At 34.6% G+C, this 24,402-nt stretch overlaps 3 protein-coding genes across 4 annotated transcripts; 2 read left to right on the forward strand and 1 right to left on the reverse strand.

Annotated features, from left to right (window-relative positions):
- The first annotated feature begins 293 nt into the window (after positions 1–293).
- Positions 294–1,316, forward strand: LOC126679876 (chlorophyll a-b binding protein of LHCII type 1). The gene has a single exon (XM_050374888.2). It carries the CDS (start codon positions 389–391, stop codon positions 1,184–1,186), a length of 798 nt encoding a protein of 265 aa, XP_050230845.1. The 5' UTR covers positions 294–388; the 3' UTR covers positions 1,187–1,316.
- A 6,729-nt stretch (positions 1,317–8,045) lies between these two features.
- Positions 8,046–9,024, forward strand: LOC126679875 (chlorophyll a-b binding protein 40, chloroplastic). The gene has a single exon (XM_050374887.2). It carries the CDS (start codon positions 8,136–8,138, stop codon positions 8,937–8,939), a length of 804 nt encoding a protein of 267 aa, XP_050230844.1. The 5' UTR covers positions 8,046–8,135; the 3' UTR covers positions 8,940–9,024.
- Positions 9,025–9,728: 704 nt separating this feature from the next.
- Positions 9,729–22,605, reverse strand: LOC126680137 (probable starch synthase 4, chloroplastic/amyloplastic). 2 transcript variants are annotated; one of them, XM_050375194.1, is made up of 17 exons: positions 22,349–22,605; positions 22,021–22,252; positions 21,835–21,888; positions 21,532–21,613; positions 20,329–21,391; positions 20,205–20,256; positions 14,151–14,273; positions 13,999–14,074; positions 13,732–13,916; positions 13,441–13,635; positions 13,281–13,352; positions 11,660–11,869; positions 11,296–11,421; positions 10,831–10,980; positions 10,593–10,654; positions 10,423–10,498; positions 9,729–10,177 (listed from the first exon to the last, which is right to left on the reverse strand). In XM_050375194.1, the coding sequence occupies exons 1-17, from the start codon at positions 22,504–22,506 to the stop codon at positions 9,998–10,000; spliced, it is 3,096 nt and encodes a 1,031-aa protein (XP_050231151.1). In that variant the 5' UTR covers positions 22,507–22,605; the 3' UTR covers positions 9,729–9,997. The 2 variants fall into 2 exon arrangements, with proteins under 2 accessions (XP_050231151.1, XP_050231150.1); XM_050375193.2 differs by having other exon boundaries at positions 22,021–22,255.
- Positions 22,606–24,402: the final 1,797 nt, after the last annotated feature.

Genomic DNA, 24,402 nt, shown 5'->3' on the forward strand with positions numbered 1-24,402 from the left:
AATATTTTTCACAACTTGAGTCTCACAAAAATGTGAAGTCAGCAATTTATTGATAGCAACAATCTTGTTGCTACTCCAGCTATATATCCAAAGCCACATGTGGCAGTGCTCTATTGGTTGCAGCTGCCACATATAACATTGGCTGAGATTTTGGATACGTTAGAGCAGCAGCATCCTAATTGTGGTCCAGAGAAGGCTAAGTAGGATGAAGAAAATCAACCTCTAAAATGTCACTAGCCAATTAGAAGTCACTAATAGATCTCCTCTAAGATAAGGACCCCAACCTTATAACCAATACATATAGGAACTCCATGAACACTTAACCACAAGCACCAAACAACAATCAAGCAGTTCACTAACTTTAATACAAATCACTTCAATACTTACAATGGCTTCCTCGACCATGGCTCTCTCCTCCCCATCGTTCGCCGGGAAGGCAGTCCAGCTTTCCCCTTCCGCCTCTGAGATCATGGGCAACGGCCGTGTTTCAATGAGGAAGACCGCCTCCAAGTCTGTCTCCTCAGGGAGCCCGTGGTACGGTCCAGACCGTGTTAAGTACCTGGGCCCTTTCTCCGGTGAGGCTCCATCGTACTTGACTGGTGAGTTCCCCGGTGACTACGGATGGGACACTGCTGGACTATCTGCTGACCCAGAGACCTTCGCCAAGAACCGTGAGCTCGAAGTCATCCACTGCAGATGGGCCATGCTCGGAGCTCTTGGATGCGTCTTCCCCGAGCTCTTGGCTCGCAATGGTGTTAAATTCGGTGAGGCAGTCTGGTTCAAGGCTGGATCACAGATCTTCAGCGACGGTGGTCTTGACTACTTGGGCAACCCAAGCTTGGTCCATGCACAGAGCATCTTGGCCATCTGGGCTTGCCAAGTGGTATTGATGGGAGCTGTCGAAGGTTACAGAATTGCCGGTGGTCCACTCGGTGAAATCACCGACCCAATCTACCCAGGTGGAAGCTTCGACCCATTAGGTTTGGCCGATGACCCAGAGGCATTCTCCGAATTGAAGGTGAAGGAGATCAAGAACGGCAGGTTGGCTATGTTCTCTATGTTCGGATTCTTCGTTCAAGCCATAGTTACAGGAAAGGGACCAATTGAGAACTTGGCTGACCATCTTGCTGACCCTGTCAACAACAACGCCTGGGCATTTGCCACAAACTTCGTCCCCGGAAAGTGAGAAACGAAAAAGCTTAATTATCAACTGTATCATAGCATGTTAGGACAGATCATCAAAAGAATGATAATAGATGTATTAATTCATTTCTTCAGAGCAAAACTAATTTATGGATTAGAATTCATTAAACAAACAGAGATTAGAATCAATTCAACATATTTCCTGCATTTTAGACTACTCAATAAGAGATCAGCAAGTATCAATAATTTTAAAATTCTACAATACAATTATTACCAGCGCTAAACAAATAATACTAAAACTAAGCCCAAGAACAGCAAAATTCATTAACCAAAATTAAAAATGTTTTGATGGACTGCCAATTTTCTACTTGAACTGCAAAATTCATACAATTTGAAAAAGTAAATAACGATAAATTGAAAAGAGAAAGAATTTAATCAAACTGTAAAATCAATTGGATAATTAGGGTTTTACCTGCAAATTGTGATGCCCAATGCTTGTTAATCAAATTGTTAAATCGCTCTCTGAAAATTAACTGAATACAAAGAGGAAAGAACACTAATTTACTGTTGCTATTAATTAAAGAGTCCGAATCAATTGTTTTCTCTTCAGTAATATCATAAATTCACTGCCTATGATTATCTCCCAATTCAGAAGGGTGAAAGTTTTACTTGACCAAACTCCATTATTATTGGCAAAATATATATTTGGATCCCTATACTATCCTCTTTTGCCAACTTGGATCCCTGTATTCAAAAACGTTAAAAAGTATCCTACACTAATAACACTATTAAAAACATTTATTTTAAGTTCTTGTGCGTTAACGGAATGTGGATAATATTAACAATAAATATATGAAAATACATATTTGGATCCTTGTAATTTTTTTTTTCTAAATTGAGTCTCTGCATTGAAAAAAAAATGTCCAAATTGAATCTTTATACTATTAGAAACATCTATTTTTAGTCTTTATGTTACATAATTCAAATAATATTAATAATTTTTTTATCTAATTTTATTTTTAATGCTATTAATTGTTTTTTAGAGTTTCCAACAGTAAAACCTTCTCCGACTATTAATAAAAAAATTTAAAATCTTAATTATTCAAAATTTATTAATTTAATTAAATCAAAATATTTTTTTTAAATATATAATTGATTTTTATTATTAAAAAAAAAATTATTCAAAAACTTCGTCTTCCTCGAAACCCAATCTTGATCGGTTTCGAGAAAGATGAACCAACTGAGAAAGATGAACCTCGACTGATTTGTGAACCCGATCTTGTTCGTCTTCTTCGAGACGAATCAAGATCGGATCTCGAGAAGACGAACAGTTTAAATAAATTTAATTTAAAGAAATTTTTAAAAATTATTGTATAATTAAAAAAATTATTTTGATTTAACTAAATAAATCAAATTAATAAATTTTGATTTAATAAATTTTGAATAATTAAGACTTTAAGTTAGATTTATAATGCATGGACCTAAATTTTAATTTAATAAATTTTAAAAACAATTAGTCACGGAAATAATTGTGTGGATCTCACACTCTAACATAATGAGATGGAGGAAATTACATTGAAGGTTTTTAATAGTGCATGATTTTTTTAAAATGTTTTTGTTGGAATAGTTTTTGAAATGGAACGATATTACCGAACATTGTTTCTAGCTGAGTCGCGGACTAGGTCGCTTTCTTTAAGACGTTTCGCGGCTCTGCCTCTGATGGTGGAAGCAGTCGTACGTACCACGTGGTCCCCAGAATAAAACAGCCAACCTCCGATGAATATTGCACTGTATTCAGCAGTCAATTACACACTTTTATGATAATTGTTCAAGAACAGTTTTTGCTTTCAGAAGAAATAGTTGTTTGTAAAAGTTGTCTTACAGTGCGAAAGACATAGTCAGGAAATAAATCAAAACGTTTTTTAAAATTAAATCAGAGTCAAAACCATTTGGAAAAAATCAATGGATTGTGTTTTATTTAAAAAAAATAAAATATTACAAAAAGATTTCAGAAATAATTTTTTTTAAGTGTTAAAACCAAACCTAACATGACCGGCCGAACGGCGCGCATGTGGTAAATCAGGTAGAATGTAACTCCTAACCAGTCCACAAAACTGGGTACTCCTTGAGGCCCAAAACCAAGTGTGAGAGATCAATATAAACTCATTTAAGTGAGCTCTACTAAGTAATATGGAATTTCCACCTTACTCTCTATATTCTTACTTTGCACTTTTCTTTTAAATTCAATTTTGCACCAATTAAGTGCAGAGGAACCTAAGTTGAATAAAAGTGATAGTGCATGGTGTTAAAAATATATTTTTTTTATTATTATTTAATTTTTATAGTTTTATCTCCCACTTTTTTTTGTTAAAGATATATAAAGTTGAGTTAATAACCATTTACTATCTTTCCCTATTTTATTCTCAGAAATACAATGGTATGTTTCACTTTTGATATATATAAATCTTACTTTTTTTTTTCTCAATTTTAACTTTTTCCATTTTCAATAATATATTGAAAACCTAATTTCATTTATTTTCGTCCATTTCACTTCATTTTCTTATTTGGCTAGGGTTTTTTTATCATCAAGAACCATTTTTTCCGCCAATGTCTCTTCCTCCTTTCAAAGTTTTTATTGTTTATCGTTGTCTCCGGCTTCTTCCTTCATCATTTCTCGCTATTGTTTTTCTTTGATTAGTTCGTTTCTCGTCGCCGTTTCTCGTTGATTTGGGTTTTGGCCGTTCGTTTTGTTGTTGTTATTGAGATGGGGTGCTACAGTTGCTGGCGGCGACGATGATGATGATGGCGGCTATCCATGTGCAGATCTTTGCTGCCGAGAGACGATTGTAATGGCAAGTTTGAAATTTCAAGATTGGGTCAGATCCGCGAATTTCCAAGCCGCCGTGAAGAGATGGCCATTGTTTCCAAAAAAATTGCAAATGTTGTTATCCATTAAAGAGGAAGCAAATGTTGCCGTGGATTTCCAAGCCGCCGCGAGTCCTGAAAGAGCAACGGTTCGAGATGGAGGAATTGTTGCCGCCATGATGAACAACGAAGATCGGATCTGCGAATCAACGAAAAAAATGTTTTTGATTTGTAATTTTATGATCGGTTTTGTTGTTAGTCAACCAATGATTTACTAATGGTTAACCAATAATCTTGTTTTAATACACTGTTAATAAACGTTAGGTTAACTATTGGTAAACTTGTAATAATTTTTATTTTGAATATATCATTAATGAAATCGTTAGTAAACAGTTGCTGAATTTTATGTTTGTGGTTCGATTTTTTGTGTTGCACAGCATGTTGCATTCTAGGTGTTTGGAGAAATGTTTGTGAGAATTGTAATATTTTTGGATGTTGGGTAACCAATGGTTAACATTGGGTAAATCGTTAGGTAACCTGTAATTTTTATTTTGAATATATCATTAATGAAATCGTTAGCAAACAGTTGTTGAATTTTATGTTTGTTTCTAGTTAACCAATGGTGTACTAATGATACACCAATGACCTTGTTTTTTTAGAACCATGTTGGTTAACAAATGGTGAATCAATAATTTTAGATTTTAAAAAAGACGATTTACGTTTTATTTGACGGCTGCTCTTGCAGTGATGAAGGGGAGGGGGTTGTAATAGAATTTTCAACTAATTTAATAAAAATGGAGGTTTTTGTTGGTTAACCAACGGTGTTGGTATACCGCTGGGTAACCAAAATCGTATTCCTGAGATTAAAAAATATATTTTTGAGAATAACAAAAATTATTTTTGCAAAAAAAAAGTACAGATTGTATTTTTCAAAAAAAAAACTTTAAGGTAGTATTCTTTAGAATATTTTATCTTTTTTTGGTATTTATCTAAAGAGGCCTATAAAGTTTTCTAATATGTTCTAACTATTAAGACAATATATTTAAACCTTTCATGTCCTAATTAATTCCGATACGAGCTGTATAGGCTCCTTACGGGAGACAAATTCTGCCCTGAAATTTTAAATGATTATATATATGAGTACGGTTAGAACATACGACCTCACTTTTAATATTTACATTCTTTACTAATTGCGTCTAAACTTTTAAAATGTGTATCATTCAAAAAAAAGGAATTACCATGAGGCAAATTTAAACAGGTTTGTGGCTTTATCATAATTAATAAATAATAAGTTAAGAAAAATCATTAAGTGTTTCTAATTAAAATACGAATTTTAAAATTTAATAGAATCAATCACTAAATTTTATCTTTTTAGCAAATCATAACACATTTTAAAAAAAAATGATGATGTGGCTATCAAAACAATGTATATTTTGGTGTTTATATTATTATCTTTTCAATGCAAAATAGCTAGATGTTTTGATTTGTCAGAATTTAAAAATTGTGATCTGTTTTGCCAAATTTTAAAGTTTATATTTGATTCGCTAATCAACTTAATCTTATAATTTAACTTGCATTTAACTCAATTAATAAATGATGCAAATGTTTAGATTTAAAAAACGGGACACAAATGTTTTAAACACGATTTTCAACAAATCTTTCAAATTGAGAAATAATTATAGAATTCATAAAGTTTAGTCAAAATTGATTACCTACACAAAATTTTGATTTTTTTTTAAAAAAATGACCTAATTTTTTCTAATTTTGTTTTCAATTCTATTTTTCTCATATACTTTTGAATTTCTGTTTGTACGACAATATGTTTCCACTAATTTAAAAGCTAACATATAAAGCCTTATAATTTGCACGAGAAAATTTATTGATCTTCTGCAACTGTGCAAATCATATTGTCTTTGAAATATTAATTTTTTTATATTTAATCTATTTCAAACTTTTCAGTAGGTGAATCAGTTTTATGATAAATTTTCATGTTTTTTCATTCATATATTTTATTTTATATAAAATTTTAATTATGTTTATGATGTTGCTCATTGTCTCCAATCCTAAATGACATTGTCTGCATTTGCTGCTTTTAGAATGCTCTTGCATAGAATTTTTATGCTATTGATTTTTTTATTTAATTTTGGCCGATGGTCTGAAAAAATCTCTATTTTGACCCTTTATCGTTTGCACCATGATGTTGTAAAATTGCCGATATTATTTAAATTCACACCTTTTATTTTTAATTCTAACTTAACCAAAAAACATTAACATTGTGGCAGTAATAATCTCAGTCAATTTTGTATATTCATCAATTTACGTGTCATTTAAAAATCAAAATAATAATTAAACACATCTCACATCAGAATCTAAAATTAAAAAGCAAAACATTAAAAAAAACCTTCAATTTTTTTAAAAAGAACACATAAACCTTTTAAGTTTTTTTATGGACCACTTAAACCCTCGAGGTTTTCAAATTGTGCAAAAAGATCGTCTATTTTTTGGTAAAGAGCATCTAAACTCTTTTAATTTACTTTTTGAACACTTAACTCCTCAAGGATTTGGTAAATATTTTAAAAATTAAGATAATTTTTGACCCTTTTTCCATATGGTTATGAGGGACATATCAGCGATTAATAAATGTTTCTAATGGTGTTGGAGGAAAGAGTTTATTTGTTCTATTTTGATAATAAAGAGGGCTTACTTGTTCCCAAAAATAGTTTAAGGACTAATCTATACTTTTATAAAAATTACGAGGATTTTTTTATACAATTTACTAAAATTAAAATTAAATTTAAAACTTAAAAATATTAAGGTTTCTCTATTTCCTTTCTTCTTCTTTGTCCATGCCGTCGTCACTGCCGGTTCGTGGTTTGTCCCTGAAAAATGATAATTTTACAATTTCTTGAAAGCTAAACAGAGATTATCCACAGCATTAAGAGCCAATCAATTTTTGCAACAATTAATTGATTGAAAATTAATAAATTCGTACCTAAATTGGCAATAATCATAGGGGTATAATTGAGGCGATCCAACTTGGGAGTTATTCGAAGACTCAAAAAATATTCAAAAACGACTCGATGGATATTTAGTGGAGCTCGAGTTCGAGTTACTCTAATACATTATCTAGTCAAGTTTGAGCATCAAAATATTGGATTTGATGAACTCGTGAACTTAATCAAAATTTAGTTAATTTACTGTTTACTCTTCATACTTAAACTTAATCATAAAAAAATATCCCATCTTTTCTATTTTTTTCGTTTATTGTCCAAATTTTTAAAATTTTCAACTTTAGCTTATTTTTTATTTTTCTATTTCAATTATAGCCGATTGCTCAAATTAAAGTGAAAAAAGTTTAAGTATGTCGTTCATATTGTTTCATATTATTCTAAATTTTACCATCAAAAATTTCACACATGAAGTAATATGAGGCGTATATTGAATTTTTTGCCACTCAAATTTGAGCAATTGGCTATAATTGAAACGTAAAAACAAACTAGATTGAAGATTTTGAAAGTTTGGATATAAACGAAAAAATTGAAAAGCTTGAGTATTTTTAAACTATTAAACCTTATACTTATATATGTATTTAATACCTTTATTTATATATTAAAATTTAACTTTTAAATATTTATATAAATAGTTGAGGCGAATTCGAATCTCAGCTTAAAATGAAACTCGATTGAACTAGAGTCGTGTTTTGAACTTTAAATGTTAGAGTCGGGTTGAAGTCGAGTTTGGTAGTGTGATAACTCGCCCGGTCTAGAATACACCTAGCCAACAGTAATCACCCATTGAATTTTCAAATGGTAGAGCCAAGCTAACCGTGGAAAACTCATATTGGTTAAAGCATTAGACAAATTTTTGGTGGTTCAAAGTGTGCCAAGTAGGATATTAGCAGCAACGGATTAAAATCTTGAGTGTCCAATGAAACGAGAGATATAGATACTCCAAGATAAGAGGACCCACGTCCCAAATTCACTTGATAAGGCTATCGATAAGAAAATCTACAACCCAAACTCACTATATAATAACCACCTTAACCACTTTTATCCTTCACCACTTCAACAAATACAACTGCATATTAATTAAAGCTTTGTTACTCAACTCTTAATTCTCGTTACTCAATGGCTGCCTCAACCATGGCTCTCTCCTCCCCATCATTCGCCGGGAAGGCAGTCAAGCTTTCCCCTTCCGCCTCTGAAATCACAGGCAACGGCCGTGTCTCCATGAGGAAGACCGCTTCCAAGAAGCCTGCTGTCTCCTCCGGTAGCCCGTGGTACGGTCCCGACCGTGTTAAGTACTTGGGCCCATTCTCCGGAGAGGCTCCTTCCTACTTGACCGGTGAGTTCCCAGGTGACTACGGATGGGACACCGCTGGTTTGTCAGCTGACCCAGAGACCTTCGCCAAGAACCGTGAGCTTGAAGTCATCCACTGCAGATGGGCCATGCTTGGTGCTCTTGGCTGCATCTTCCCGGAGCTCTTGGCCCGTAACGGTGTTCAATTCGGCGAGGCTGTCTGGTTCAAGGCTGGTTCCCAAATCTTCAGCGAAGGTGGTCTTGACTACTTGGGCAACCCAAGCTTGGTGCATGCACAGAGCATCTTGGCCATCTGGGCTTGCCAAGTTGTGTTGATGGGAGCTGTTGAGGGTTACAGAATTGCCGGTGGTCCACTTGGTGAGATCACCGACCCAATCTACCCAGGCGGAAGCTTCGACCCCTTAGGTTTGGCGGATGACCCAGAGGCATTCTCAGAGTTGAAGGTGAAGGAGATCAAGAACGGAAGATTGGCTATGTTCTCTATGTTCGGATTCTTCGTGCAAGCCATAGTTACAGGAAAGGGACCAATTGAGAACTTGGCTGACCATCTTGCCGACCCCGTCAACAACAACGCCTGGGCTTTCGCCACCAACTTCGTCCCCGGAAAGTGAGAAATGAAGAGTTTATTTATTTTCTGTATTAGCGCTTTTGCTTTGATGTAAATTCTTTCTAAGTTAATGAAAAGCATTCTGTGAATTTTTGCTGTGCTAAGAACTGCATCTTTTAAAATTGCAACTAATATGTCAGGGTCGTGTAAGTTGTAACTAGTAATCAAATTAGTAAGCAACTTCCCAACTCAGGCAGAAAAAACATTGATACAGGCCTGGAAATGTCTGAAACTAAATTTACAGATGAAAGTGAGGCAATACTGATTAATTTGCAAATGAAAAAAAATATACTTTGAACAGGAAATGTTTAAAAATTGTTAAAATTACTAATTACTCCCTCCGTCCCAATAGAATTGTCCACTTTACCTTTATCACACAGTTTTAGAAAAGCAATTATTGTTTATGGATTTTATAAAATTTTCCTTACTTTTCTTATCATACCCCTATTTAACATAGAGTCCACTTGCAATTTACTTTTAATTTACTCATTAGTGGATTTTAAATAGGGATATTATAGGAAAACTAAGTGTAAAAGTTTGTTACTTTTTGAAAGTGGACAAGAGTTTTGGGACAAAAATATTTCTCAAAGTGGACAATTTTATTGAGACGGAGGGAGTATTAAACTAAATTTAAACAATTTTCCAATTCATCTAGTTGTTTTTGGATAGATGTTTTAGTTAGCAGTCGATAAAGATTAACTCTTTTTAAAGATAGTATATATCTGAAACTAAAGTTAAGGAAATGAATATTTTCTTCCATATCAAACTTAGCATAAGCTTATAGGAAAAGAGATGGAAAATTGGTGATGTATAAGTATAAATTATGAACCTTTGAGGTACATTGGCATGTTTATTGTATAGTATATATATTCTATTCTTTTGAATAAAAGAATGGTGTCATCTCGCTATAATTTCTAACTCTATAGTCCCCTAAAATAAATTAATAAATAAATGAACATGAAGGTGTGGGACGTGTCTATTCCGTCATGCAGCTACAAGTTTACATCTATCGGCCTGCCTGATTTTCTGTTAGAATCTTGAAATTCAGATCAGCATCACGAATTAAGTGCGACTTATCGCCGCCCTAGCTCTGGCCACTGACTTCAAGTAGAGCTCTTCATACTGCAATGCTGAAGATTCCCAACTGAAATCTATGTTCATGTCCTTCTTAACAAGCTCTAGCCATCCCTCAGGATTGTTCATATAGTACTTAAATGCACGTTCTAGAGCACCATTTATGCCCTGCACATTTTACCGCAACATTTCTATTCATTATTTATGTTTATAATATCTTCACAGTTGCTTTTATGCGCTCTAAAAACACAAAAGTAAATGTGATGGAGCTTATAGAAAGTTATGGACTAAATTGTCAAAAAAGATCAAGCTCGATTAATACGAGTCCTGCTAAAAAGTTCAAGGACCACGCTGATCCTTTGCTGAAAAGAATCATTTAAGGACGAAACATATCAATTGTGCAAATCATATACCTGCTCATCAGGATTCAAGAATGTAAATCCATTTCGAAATTGGAGAGGAATTGAATCATCATCAACATCAAAAACACTACAAAAAAATCAAAATTCACGAGCCTATAGTAAAGATGCATAAATCATAGTCAATGGAATGCTGATATTTCCCAAACATCAAGAGGCCCTACCTGTCATTAAGACCGCCTGTTTTTCTTACAATTGGTATGGAACCGTATCTCATAGCTATCATCTGCAGTAGATACCCAATAATATAGGAAAGAGTTTAAATATGTGTCTATATCAATACCAACGGGTACAAAAAAATGGGTGTTAATGTTTATTTTCCTATCTAGATTCAAATGGATATCAGTATCACTTGTAGATCACTTACTCAGAAATAAATAATTTAGCGTAGAGCATAAATACCTGTGTGAGGCCGCAAGGCTCAAAGATAGATGGGATGATAAACATGTCAGAAGCTGCATAAATGGAATGCGCAAGAGAATTATCATACTTCAATAGCAGGCGAATGTGCTCATGATTCTGAAAATGGTTTGCAATACCCTCAAATTCCCTCTACAAAAGAAAGGATATGCAAATTAAAGACATCAGCCAATTGAGTTAGAACCAACATAGAACAGCGAAAACAGTAGGAAAATATAACTGAATGATGAAGTAAATAAAAAAGTTCTGAAGTGCAAAAAGGATAAGTATCTGCAAAATCTATATGCTTATTTCAGAAGTTAAAAGGTCTGCATATGCATGAGTTGTCTGTAATAACTACTACTAAGCATGTTTACCTAGCCAATTTATATAGTGGTTGAGACCTCTTAGGTGCTCAATGGGAAGATGATATAAATTTCCATGGGCCGGCGAGAAAACAGAGATTACCTGAATTTGTGCAACCGGGCTTGAGCCAAGAAGCAGAAATTGACCTCCCAACTCCAATGTTCGGTAGATGGCATGTCTAATAAGATGTACGCCTTTCTGCGGCACCAATCTGGTTATGCAGCCTACCTATTCAATAAATCACGGATTCTAAATCATAAAATGCAAGTCGTTTCATCAAATATAAAGCAGAATTAATTTAGTTTAGAAGGTACAAAATTCACATATTACTGGTAAGCCCTGATGCCCTCAATTTCACTATATCAATATTTACATTTTTTAAAATATGAATTTTTTTGATAACCTGTTACCATCCAGCACAACCGAAAACAAAGAAGAAAAAAGTGTGTTTGTTAAATTAAATTACCAACGGCTGCCTAGGATCTGCCGTTGACAGCCCAAAGTGCCTTCTTATAGCTAATTTGTTTTCAGCTTTCCCTTGAAGATCATTAGAGCTATATTGAACTTTGAGAAATGTGTCGGTCATAGGATTCCATGCATCAGCGTCAATTCCATTCAAAATTCCAATGAACTTTTTGGCATGAAAATTTATAGTTGAATGGAGACCTCTTCCTCCCTGTGAAGAGAAATACAAATAGGACATTCACTTAAAAGCAATAAAAAGGGATGAGTCTTCAAAACTACTCTCATAAGATAAGTCATTTGCTTTCAGAAATCTTGTATTTAAAATTATAAACTTAAAACCCTTGCATCAAATGTTAGCACAACACCTGGAGGCATAAACATAACGATGCATTCTGGCATCCAGCTTAACAAAAAACATAAAATCAACTATAAATACTATACACCACAACAATGAGAACTTCCTAATAAGCAAGCAGGTAACCTCTAAGCGTTTGACATCTTCAATAATTCCCATTGAATAGAGAAAGTCTCTAAGCATATTTTTCTTTTTATCTCAAGAAACTTAGTTTCCAATCAGCTATTGATTGAGAACAATAATACGCCTACGGAGGACTTAGTTCCTACTTGAGTCATAAAACTTTTAGAGCTCTTCCGTTCTTTTCCCATTCCCAGGCACCAACGTTAGAAGTAAATTCATTTAGGCCTCATATGAAAAGAAGACAGTACATTTTATCAATGAGCCTAGCAAATATCTCAAGGGATACCAGAACTTGTGAAATATTTACTTTGGCATACGGATCTACTAAAGGAGAAGGAAAGCTTAGGATGTTAAGTAATATGCACATCATATTGCTCTCTACAATAAGGGGTATGGACATTGACTGTGATGCTAATGGTAGTGTCTGTTACAGGTACGTTTGGACGAATAATGGAGCCAAGATATATTTGGAGCAGCATAATAAAGTTAACCAATTAGTGATCCAGAGATTTTTCTACACTTCTACCTCCTCTTTTACCAGCTAACATCCCAAAAATCCCATTAGAACACGGGAATTTGGAAAAATTAATCTAAACTAAAGTTGAATTATGAACTCACTGAAAAGATGCAAGAGATTTATCAATACATGTCTCTGTTTGTTTTTACAGTGCATATGAATGAAATATCTAGGGCATCAGTAATTGCACATAATAAACATAACAGATGCATAGCAGCTGCACGATGCCAGAAATGAGCCCTTCAGTTCTTTGCAATATATGTATAGCATGATTGCAATTTGTCATTCCTATGTACTTACATGATTCTGCAGTGGCTATAACATAATCACAAAAGCTAAAAGCAGAAAGCAAAAGTCTGCACTTTTTATGAGCCCCAGAAATAGCAGCTATTTCAGCTACACATAATTAGAAAAACATAGCCAGACAAAACATGCAACAATTTATAGCCTGTATAAATCAATTACGTCGATAGTTAAGCAGATAAATATATCGAAAGGACAATATAAATGTGCAAATCGTCACCTGAAACTCCTCAAATAGTTTGTGCATATTATGTCTTGTCAGATATACAATCAACAAAAGTGCAATGTGTTAGATAAAGATTAATTACAAGTTAAAGTCAATACCTCAACAGTCCGCACCTCTTGCGCATGGGTGGGTGATACTGTTGTCACAATGTTTGAGAACACCACTGCACCCTAGGGGAACGGGATAGAGTGAGCAAAGGTTTTGACAATTCAACTAAATAATGATACCAACCATACCGGAACTAAAAGTTTGTGATACCTTAACAGGATTGATCCTATCATGTGCCAAGTTGTCCTGCATTCTGTCTGGTCTATTTAGATGGTGGACATCAAGGCCACAAGATGCCAATTCCGATGCAGGTGCAGCGCCTTGGTACTCAAAGTTGTGGCATGTAAAACATATTCTAGCCGAATTCAATCCTTTTGGCGCATAAAGATCCCAATAGAGTGGTGCCTGAAAAAAAAATTGTAAGAGCATTTCAACCTCATATAAGATTGATCAGGTCAGGAAAGAAAATTCATGGCAGTGAAGGAGTTATTTAGAACGTACAACAAATGCTGTCTGCCAGTCATGGCAGTGAATAATGTCAGGTTTCTTGCCAGCTTGCAGAAGCAACTCAAGTGCAGCACGGCTAAAATATGAAAAACGTTTAAAATCATCATGCTCTCCATAGAACTCCCCTCTCCAAAAGAACTTGTCAGGATGATGAGGCTCAATAAAGTAAATGGGAAGACCTGCACGAGGATTGTTCACAATCTAGAATTCTAGATATATTGGTTAAACTTAACTGTCACAAAAGTGACAAGAAACGCATACCTTCAACAGTTCCAACCCAAATTTTGTTTTTGTATAATTTTCCATCGAAGTATGATTCCACAGTCACATCCAAAGCCTGTACGTGCAATATGATTATTGGACACATTCATAGAACAGAAACAATTGTTGCTCAAGTCAAACGTTTAGCTTACCCTCAAGTTACCAATTTCATCATATTGCATGCAATCATATTTAGGAAGAATAATTTCCACAAGGTGTCCTCTCTTTTGTAGTGCTTTACCGAGACCAGCCACAACATCTCCCAAACCACCAACCTTCAAATAAATACTCAAACAACTCATATAAACCTCCATTTATGAATAAATAAACTGACAATTGATAAACAAAAAGAATGTAATAAAGAAACAAAAGGAAAATTAAAAAACAAATGTGAAGACAACATGAATGCAAACTATGTCATGCGGATAATACATTATTTGGAAAAGCTGCAAAGCATACTCATTTTCACATGATAAGCTGCCAAAAGTTATACAAAAGAGCTATGAAATAATTTTATTTTATTTTATTCCAAGGACCATTGTAGGATCAAGCCTCTTTTGAATTGGTTGGCATGTACTAAATGACATCTATTCTGCATTGTGATAAGAAAGTAATGCTTATAACAGAGATGTTCAAAAACCATCAGTAAGTGCTCCACTGATGTCCTATGTTCCATGCGTGCAAGCTTATAAGAAAGAAGAAGAGATTTATCTCTATTGATTAGCCATTTTTACATCCAGTGGCCAAGTTGCAAAAGTTGCCAACAGTTCAACACAACTGCCGCATTTACGGTCTATAGTCAAGTAGGAGAGTGCACTTGTATCTATGAAGCACCGACACTCCTCCGGAGTGCCATAGTTAGGGGGACGGGCCGGGGACACGCCGGGGATACGTACCCGACACGCCACATGGCTTGTCCCCGTACCTTTGACTAGTCAAAGAGGAGGACACGCCGGGGACACTTCTAGTGGCATTTTAGTTAATTTTAAGTCTTTATTTATATGGGTTTTCTATTATAATAAACTTAACTAAATGGGCCCAAACTCAAATACAATAAGATAATAACCTAAACTAAATCCTATTTTTAATTTTAAAAAAAAAATTACAGCAGCCCCTATTTTCAAGTTACAGCAGCCCCTATTACTTCCATCTTATGACATAATATTCATTGTTTCTGCATGTTGAAACCTTATATATGAGTAAATATATATTTAAAAAAAATAAAAAAATAGCCGTGTCCTATTTTTTTTAAAAATGCCGTTCCCCGTATCTGTACCGGTGTCCGTACCCGTACCCGTATCAGTGCTTCATAGACTTGTATATAACCACACACCCATGCATGATATACATCGACAAAATTCCTCTTTAACTTGTATTTCCTTCAAAAGTTAACATGAAATTGACTGAGAAAGCATGCATGAGGCACCATTCACAAAAAACTTGACATGATTAGTAAGTAATTAGCATTTTACAAGCACATTGAGAAATTGCCCTATAAATATCAATTATCAAGTGAAATTGTTAAATAATTTCCTATTCTATAACTTCCTAATTTAGGTCTGTAAATTAGAGCCTAATTGATAGGCTGATATACAGCTGTATCTGTATATTAATTAGAATAGATTCTTTCCTATTTCTTAGTCTCTTGTATGTGTATATATATAGCAGCCTAGATGTACACTATCTAAGAAATAAATACTATCTTTTTCTCTCTGAACATGGTATCAAAGCAGGTTCATCTCTGAGCAGGACCCAAATTTTTTTTTTCTTCTTTTGTGAGGGTTAATCAGCCCCCTCCAGTGTGGCTGATTATTATATCGTACCTCTGTGTTTGAGGTTGTACCTCTGTGTTTGAGGTTGTGTATTTTTTTTTTTTTGGTATTTGAATTACCTTCTTTTTTTTTCCCTCTCAAATGGCAGATCACGCACCTAATTCTGATTTGCGTGCTTCAGTTGGTACAACTGTTAAGTTTAATGGCAGGAATTATGCTCTTTGGTCTCAAGCGTTTCGTACGTTTTTGGGATCTCAAGGTCGTGCTCATCATATAGTTCAAACTATGACAGATTGTAATGATCCTAAATATGCAGCTTGGAATCAATCTGATTGTGCGGTGAAGACATGGCTACTGAATTCATTAGAACCCGATATCGCAGCCTCTGTTGGTCTCACATCAACAGCTAAAGAGATGTGGGATGCTATCAAAGAAATGTTTTCTAATGATGGTAATAATTCCCGTATCTTCACTTTGTTTCAACAACTTGTCGATAACAAACAAGGTGAAAAATCTCTTCCTGAGTTCTTTGCTGCCTATAGAGGAATTATCAATGAATTCCGTGAATTGCAGCCCCTTTCTACAGATTTAGAAATCCAAAAACGTCAATGGGAAAATTTATTTGTTTGTGGATTTCTTACAAATCTGAATGATCAATATAATACTCTTCGAAGTCAATTACTTGGAGAGAGCAATATGCCTACACTCCAATCAGCCTTCTCTCGCCTACAGTCTGCTTCATTAACTCTGCCTTCTGCAGCTGTTAATTTTGAAAATTCTGCTCTTGCTGCTCAAGGCCGAACACAATATATCAAGGGAAAAGGTTTTGATCGTCGCTGTGATTTTTGTGGTAAACACAACCATACTGCAGATGCATGTTGGGACAAAAATGGTAAACCTGAATGGGCTGCAAAACGCACTAAACGGTTCAATACACCTAAGGCTGCTGCTGCTACATCAACTTCCGATGGATTTACTCCCTTCACTGGATCAAATGATGTTATTCAGATCTCCAAAGTAGAGTATGAGCGGTTAACTCAGTCTCAATCCAATCATGTTGCTCCCCAAACAGGTACTGCTGCCCTTGCTGCTACTTCCAATAAATCTTGGTTGATCGATTCAGGGGCATCGAATCATATGACTGGTGATCATCATCAGTTCAATAAATTTACTCCTTGCGAATCAATGTCCCCTGTTACTGTTGCTGATGGTTCTTTTTCTACTGTCTCTGGTTTTGGTAATGTTCATACCTCTTCTCTTACACTTAATGACGTCCTACATGTTCCAAAACTATCATTCAATCTTCTTTCTGTTAATCAAATTACCAAAAAATTTAAATTGTTCCGTGACATTTTTTCCTACTCATTGTCTTTTTCAGGATCTACAGACGAATACATTGATTGGACACGGCTCTGAGTCTGGAGGAGTTTACTATCTTAACCCTTCCTCCGTTGCTGCTGTTGCTGGTGGAGCAACCCCTTATGATTGGCATTGTCGTTTAGGTCATCCTAGTTTGTCAAAGTTAAAACAATTAATGTCTTTTAGTGAGTCTATTTCTCAAATAAATTGTAATGCATGTCAGTTGGGAAAACATCATCGAACATCTTTTTCTTCCAAAGAGGGTCGAAGTTTAAATCTTTTTGATTTAGTGCACTCTGATGTATGGGGTCCTTGTCGTTATCCTACAACTTCTGGTGAAAAATATTTTATTACTTTTGTGGATGATTATTCTCGTATGACTTGGATTTATTTGTTGAAAGATAGGTCATTTGTTCTTGATGTATTTCAAACTTTTTACAATGAAATAAAGACTCAATTCTCTACCAATGTACGAGTTTTGCGATCTGATAATGCTTTGGAGTATGTTAAAACTGACTTCTCTCGTTTTTGTTCCTCCAATGGCATCATTCACCAAACATCATGTGCTCACACTCCACAACAAAATGGCGTGGCAGAACGTAAAAACAGACATCTCCTTGACGTTGCTCGTACTCTTATGATACAAATGCATGTACCTAAGTATCTTTGGAGTGATGCTATACTCACAGCTGGGTTTCTCATTAATCGAATGCCATCTTCTGCTATTGGAGGTGATATTCCTTTCAAGTGTCTTTTTCCTAATTCTCAACTATTTTCTTTATCTCCTCGCATTTTTGGATGTGTGTGCTTTGTTCATCGTTTTGAAACTGGTTTGGATAAACTTTCTCCTAGAGCCATACGTTGTGTTTTCTTAGGGTATTCTAGAACACAAAAGGGTTACAAATGTTATGATCCGGTTTCTAAAAGAAGGTTTATTTCTGCTGATGTGACATTTTTTGAGTCAGAACCATTCTTTTCAGTTCCTACAGTTAAAAGCGCTATTCCCCTTCCAACTACAGTGACACCATCTCCATTGCCTCCTCTCCCAATTTCAAAACCCTTACAAGTGTATACCAGGAGAAATGTTGGGCAATCTGCTCCTCCCTCACTGCCATCACAGTCAATGTATTCTGATGATGATCCTAATGACTTGCCAATTGCTCTTCGTAAAGGTAAACGCTCTTGTACCAAATATTCTATAGCTAATGTCGTCTCTTTTAAACATCTTGGCCCTATTTTCCGTCGTTTTGCTTTGTCTTTGTCATCTATATCTATTCCTAGAAATTCTCAACAAGCAGCTCAAGATCCTAACTGGAAACAAGCTATGGATGAGGAAATGTCAACTCTTCTTAGTAGATGTACATGGGACTTAGTACCTCCACCAAAAGGGGTTTCACCAGTTGCATGTCGATGGGTCTTTACTCTCAAGCACAATCCCGATGGCTCTATTGATCGGTACAAAGCCCGACTAGTCGCCAAAGGATACACGCAGACACAAGGCATTGATTTCTTTGAAACTTTCTCTCCTGTTGCTAGACTAAACTCTATTCGTGTTCTTATATCTGTTGCGGTCAATCAAGATTGGCCAATGTATCAATTGGATATCAAGAATGCATTTCTCTATGGAGATTTAAATGAGGAGGTTTATATGGAGCAACCACCTGGATTTGTTGCTCAGGGGGAGAGTCACTCAGTGTGTAAACTAAAAAAGGCCATATATGGACTAAGACAAAGTCCAAGAGCTTGGTTTGACAAATTTAGTCAAGTCATTTTTGCAGCAGGATTTAAGCGAAGTCAGGCTGATCATTCTTTGTTTGTGAAGCGCAGCTCATCCGGAATTGTGATACTTATTGTTTATGTTGATGACATTCTCTTGTCAGGTAGCGATGAAAAAGGCATTGAAGAAACCAAAAAGCATCTGCAACGTCAATTTGTCACGAAAGATCTTGGTCAGTTAAGATACTTTCTCGGTATTGAGGTTGCTCGTGGTCAAGAGGGTGCGGTCTTATCTCAAAGAAAGTATGCGACTGATCTATTACAAGAGGCAGGTTTATTAGGTGCAAAACCAACAGATACTCCAATGGAATCTAATCTAGACTTATGGAGGGAGGATGAGGACTTTGAGGATAATACGCGGTACAGAAGACTTGTTGGGAAACTTATTTACTTGACTGTTACTAGACCTGACATTACGCATGCAGTGGGGTTGATTAGTCAATTTATGGAAAAACCAAAGAAGTGCCATTGGGATGCTGCTTGTAATATTTTGAGGTATATTAAAAAGTCTCCAGGAAAAGGATTATGGTTCAAAAAGAACAAACATGTAAGGCTAGAAGGCTATTCAGATGCCAACTATGCCGGCGACAAGAATGATAGAAAATCTACATCAGGCTATTGTACTTTTGTAGGTGGAAATCTAGTAACTTGGAAAAGCAAGAAGCAGACAATTGTGTCTAGATCTAGTGCCGAAGCTGAATACCGTGCAATGGCTCATACCACCTGTGAATTAATTTGGTTGAAGGCTCTTTTGGAAGATTTCGGTATCACCTTTATAGATCCTATTCCTATGCATTGTGATAATCAAGCATCAATTCATATTGCAAATAATCCCGTCTTTCATGAACGGACAAAACATATTGAAGTTGATTGTCATTTTGTGAGAAATGCTGTTACTGATAAGAAGATTTGTACTTTGTTTACACCTTCTAAAGAACAGATAGCTGATATGTTTACAAAGGCACTTAAAAAGGAAGACTTCATCAGATTGAGTGGCAAGCTTCACATGATTGATATCTATGCTCCAGCTTGAGGGGGAGTGTTAAATAATTTCCTATTCTATAACTTCCTAATTTAGGTCTGTAAATTAGAGCCTAATTGATAGGCTGATATACAGCTGTATCTGTATATTAATTAGAATAGATTCTTTCCTATTTCTTAGTCTCTTGTATGTGTATATATATAGCAGCCTAGATGTACACTATCTAAGAAATAAATACTATCTTTTTCTCTCTGAACAGAAATAAAAGAAAATAATATTCAGGGAGAACTATAAGCCATTTGGTCATGTTAACTCACCTTAGCAACTGGTGCCATCTCAGCCGCAATATGAATTACATGCAATCCTGAACTACATGCCAAGAAAAGCATAAAGTTAATAAAAGCAAGCAATAACTCAAAATTTACCAGTTACAGTTGGTACCTGCTTGGTGATGATGTTAGCTTGAGAAACATAGAAATAGCTTCACTCTCTGTTTTTTCTCGGCAGTCAAAGTAAGTGTCATGAATACGCCTATCTTTTTTCCACACCATATCTCTTAATAGCTTTGCATCATCTGCTGATATTTTCTTCTCAAGAAGCCAGCCATCAATCATAAGAAATAAACGGCTCCAAAATTCTGAGGGCATATCATCTACAGGTTCATCCAATGCTTTTTTCTTGCTTTCTTCTTTTAAACTATTAAGCATATCTTGAAATTCTTGTACAGATTCTTGATATAAGCTAACATAAGAGTGTATTTCTTCATCAGACCTTTGAAGACGTTCCTCCAATAGCTTTATTTTATGCTGCATCAATTCATTATACTGAAGCAATTTTTCTGATGATAATTTATAGACATTGGCTTCTTCCAAGGTTTCTTCCAATTTATCAACTTTCTTTCGGAGCTCCTGGTTTTTCTGTAAAACTATAATAGCCTGATCCGCTTGCTTGGTTGCCTTATCTAATAGTGCTTGCAAATTTTCCACTTTTTTCCACAAGTCTTTACATTCAACTTTTAGGATAGACAATTTCAAGACATCTTCTTGAGAAGCTGATAGTTTCAACTCCAACTCTTTCAGAGAAGATCCCAACATTGAACGATCTTCCTCCAATGCTATGACACGCTCGTCTGTATCCTTAATATTGGTAAGCTCCACCTTTAGTGCTTCTATATCATTTTTCAACAAAGTATTCTCTTCCCTCATTAAATTAAGCTCTTCACTAAGAGTATGAAGACTTCTTTCCCGAAGCATAGAGTCTTCCTCAATCAAAGGTCTGTTCTGGTTCTCACTACTGTATGCCATTTCAATTCTTAGTTTGTCTAACTGGTCTTCCTTGATCTGCACATTTATCTTTTCCTGAGCAGCAACCTTCATTCTCGCATTGGTTTCCGCCGATTTCATCTCCATAACATTAATTTCCCCTTGCAAAATTTCTTTCTCAGCTAGAATTCTTTCAAGATCTTCAAGCGCATTAACCCGAGCTTGATTAAGAAGCAGGATGTCTAGCATAATTTGACAAGAAGGTTCTCATAATAAAAAAAAAGTACAGGAATTTACACACATTCTCTCCATAAATGACTATAATGGATCAAAAACACTATATCAATTATAATTTCAGGAATATAAAAGAAAGGGACCCTACTTTTCTCTGCATTTCTTATCATGCCAATCAAATCCTCAAGCTGAACCTTCGAAAGTTGATCCCCTCCATCTATTTTTAACCCCTGAATGACACAAAAGAAAATAATTGCACAAAATCACTGCTAAATTTTTCGCACTTACCCTTTTCCTACTCTACTATGATCAGAAATGAGCTAATTAAAACTCTAGTTCAAGAACTAATTCATCTACAGACCTAGGATTAGAAATCAAGTATTTAAAAATCTATAAATTTCTCTATACACATAACTAAAACCTATATTTCTGGCTTGCTAAAGTGTCATACCAGAGATTTCATTTCATTAGGATTACTTGAAAGCTGCTCTCCATCATCTATGCCCTGTGATACCAAAATTAAAAAGCATAAAACTAAAAAAAAGGATAACAAAAAACACATTCATCAATTCAAAATTCAAATATCGCAAGCTCCGAATTAAAAATTCAATTTCAAATCAAGATTAATGAACAATACCAAAGATTTCATTTCTTGAGTAAGACTATCCAATTCTACGGCACCATCAACATGCTCCACATCCACACTATTAACACCAATAATATCACCACTACCGTTCAACGAATCGATTTCAGCTTCCGAATTATCGTCATTATCATTGCCATCACCACCGCCACTCGATTGAAAATCTGTAGCAATAGGAGGCAATTCCGGTGAAGTTTTTTTCACTTGCCGTTTCTTATTCGCCGAGCTACTACAACAAAATTAAACAAACAAAAATTCAAAAACCTAATTCCAAAGCTTAATAAACAAAATATAATCGTTGATTGCTGATTAAACTGATTACCTGAGATTACGTTGCCGCATTTTGCAATAAGCGGGAAGCAATCTGCCAGGAGCCAATAAGAATCGAACATTTGTCAGTTTATTGTTAGGATTGTTGCATTTGCAGGAAGAATAAGCGAAACCCTGACTGACAAACCACGACGAAGGTCTCGTCGCCATTGATTAGAGTTTGGATCAAGAAGCGAAAAGAGTGTGCATTGGAAATTGTTTTTTAAAGGACGATTAACTGATAATCCGGTTTTTGGAATTTCTTTTATTTAAAGGAAAGCATATAGTTTTAAAAAGCTTTTTAAAAGTGGGAGATACGTGTGAGTAGCGGTCATCATCAGTCTGTTCGGTTATCGAATCGTCCAAAAAATTTAAAACCGTTCGGTTTTTTAAATTTTGGTCACCGAACTATATTGATTAAAATAATACCAAAACCGAATTAACCAACCGAAATATTTCGGTTTAGTTCGGTCGAAAACCATAATATTTTTTTATGATTCTTAGAAAAAAAATAAGTTTCTACTTTTTTTTAGAAAAAGATGGAAAAATTTAATTTAAAAAGCTACATGTGTTTTAAATTAAATTTATATCTATCACTTTTTGTATTCTATTACTATAAAAATAAATAAGTTTAATATATAAATATATGTATATAAAAGGTTAAAATGACGTAGTTTAAAAATACAGTCACTTCGGTTATTGCTTTTATTTTTTTTTTTAAACTGAAAACCAAATCGAATAGCTAAAATTTTAAAAATTCTGACCCAAGCATATTTTTAGATTATATTTGATTTAATTAATTCGGTACAGTTCGGTTCCACTATTTGGTTTTAACCGTTTAATGTTTTACCCTACGTCTAAGAAGCACGGAAACTTCGATAAAGTTGCGTTTCCCGTTTCGGAAACCGGAAACTCTTGGACACCCGTACGAAACGTTTCGGGCCGTTTCTGTAAATAATAAAAATTAAAATTTGTAAAAAAATTAAAATTATTACCCACAAATAAAAAAATCTAACTAGTTACCCATAAATTTTACATTCGCATTGCCCACAATATAACAAATATACTTATTTGTGTTGAATTGTATTAGATTTTTTATATATTTATAAAATTTTAAATATTTAGTACATCAAATTGAATTATTTTGTTAATTATCATAAATATTTAAATAATATTTTTATAAATATATCCCTAAATTTTTGTTATTTACACGTTTCCCCCACGTTTCGTGTCCTTCATTTTGAAAAACTTTCGTTTCCCCGTGTCCGTTTCGTATCGTTTCCGTTTCCCGTTTCCGTTTCCGTGCTACTTAGCCCTACGTATGAGTGCGGACAAAACTAGGTATATCCTGATCTAACGGTGGAGATGATGAGATGAGAGCAGGGGAGTGTGAGGGAGCCACTTGTCAGTCTAGTTTTGACGGGTTTTGTTTATGTTTAGGATCTATGAATGGTGATGGTTCATGATAACATGAATTTATGTGTGGCTATTCTCTGTTTAGAAGTGGCAGCCTATATATTTTTTGTTTATTTAATTCTTTTTAAGAGTTTATTGTTGAATATTTTTTCATATTATTCATTCTTTATTTATTTATTTATTTAGCAGGTTGGACGAATATAGTGAATGTATTAAGCCTCGCTTGATTCGTAGTTATACACTTTTCAAAAAATAACTTTTCAAGAAATTAATTATTTAGTAGTTTAATTGCTAGAGAAATAAAAAATATTTTACTTAGTTTGTTTTTCAATTTTTTAGGAAAGTTAATTTTTTATTTTTATACATTAAATGATAAAGACAATAAACTCTTTAGAAATAATTAAAATAATTAAACATAAGAACATTATTATATTTTTACATTTTTTTAATCTAAGAAAGTACAAGCTGTCTAGATTGTTAAAAAAGTTACTCTCCTGGTAAAGGGAAAATTTGCCTATTAACTTTTCAGAAAGTAAAACATATAAAATAAACCAAACAAGCATATTGTATCACTTTTCGGAAAGTTCTACTTCTCTAGTTTACTTACCCCCAACTAGACATTGGCAATTCGTGTCTGCGAGTCATAAACGG

This window comes from Mercurialis annua, linkage group LG5 (assembly GCF_937616625.2).
Source record: "Mercurialis annua linkage group LG5, ddMerAnnu1.2, whole genome shotgun sequence".
Classification (NCBI taxonomy): Eukaryota; Viridiplantae; Streptophyta; class Magnoliopsida; order Malpighiales; family Euphorbiaceae; genus Mercurialis; species Mercurialis annua.

What these genes read in the sequence shown, in the direction of transcription:
- LOC126679876 (XM_050374888.2), top strand. Translation starts at nt 389, where the DNA reads ATGGCTTCCTCGACCATGGCTCTCTCCTCCCCATCGTTCGCCGGGAAG.
- LOC126679875 (XM_050374887.2), top strand. Translation starts at nt 8,136, where the DNA reads ATGGCTGCCTCAACCATGGCTCTCTCCTCCCCATCATTCGCCGGGAAG.
- LOC126680137 (XM_050375193.2), bottom strand. Translation starts at nt 22,506, where the DNA reads ATGGCGACGAGACCTTCGTCGTGGTTTGTCAGTCAGGGTTTCGCTTAT. An exon ending in CTCAAGAAATGAAATCTTTG is followed by an intron (nt 21,889 to 22,020) that starts GTATTGTTCATT and finishes TTGGTATCACAG; the next exon opens with GGCATAGATGATGGAGAGCA. An exon ending in AGCCTTGCGGCCTCACACAG is followed by an intron (nt 10,655 to 10,830) that starts GTATTTATGCTC and finishes TATCTACTGCAG; the next exon opens with ATGATAGCTATGAGATACGG.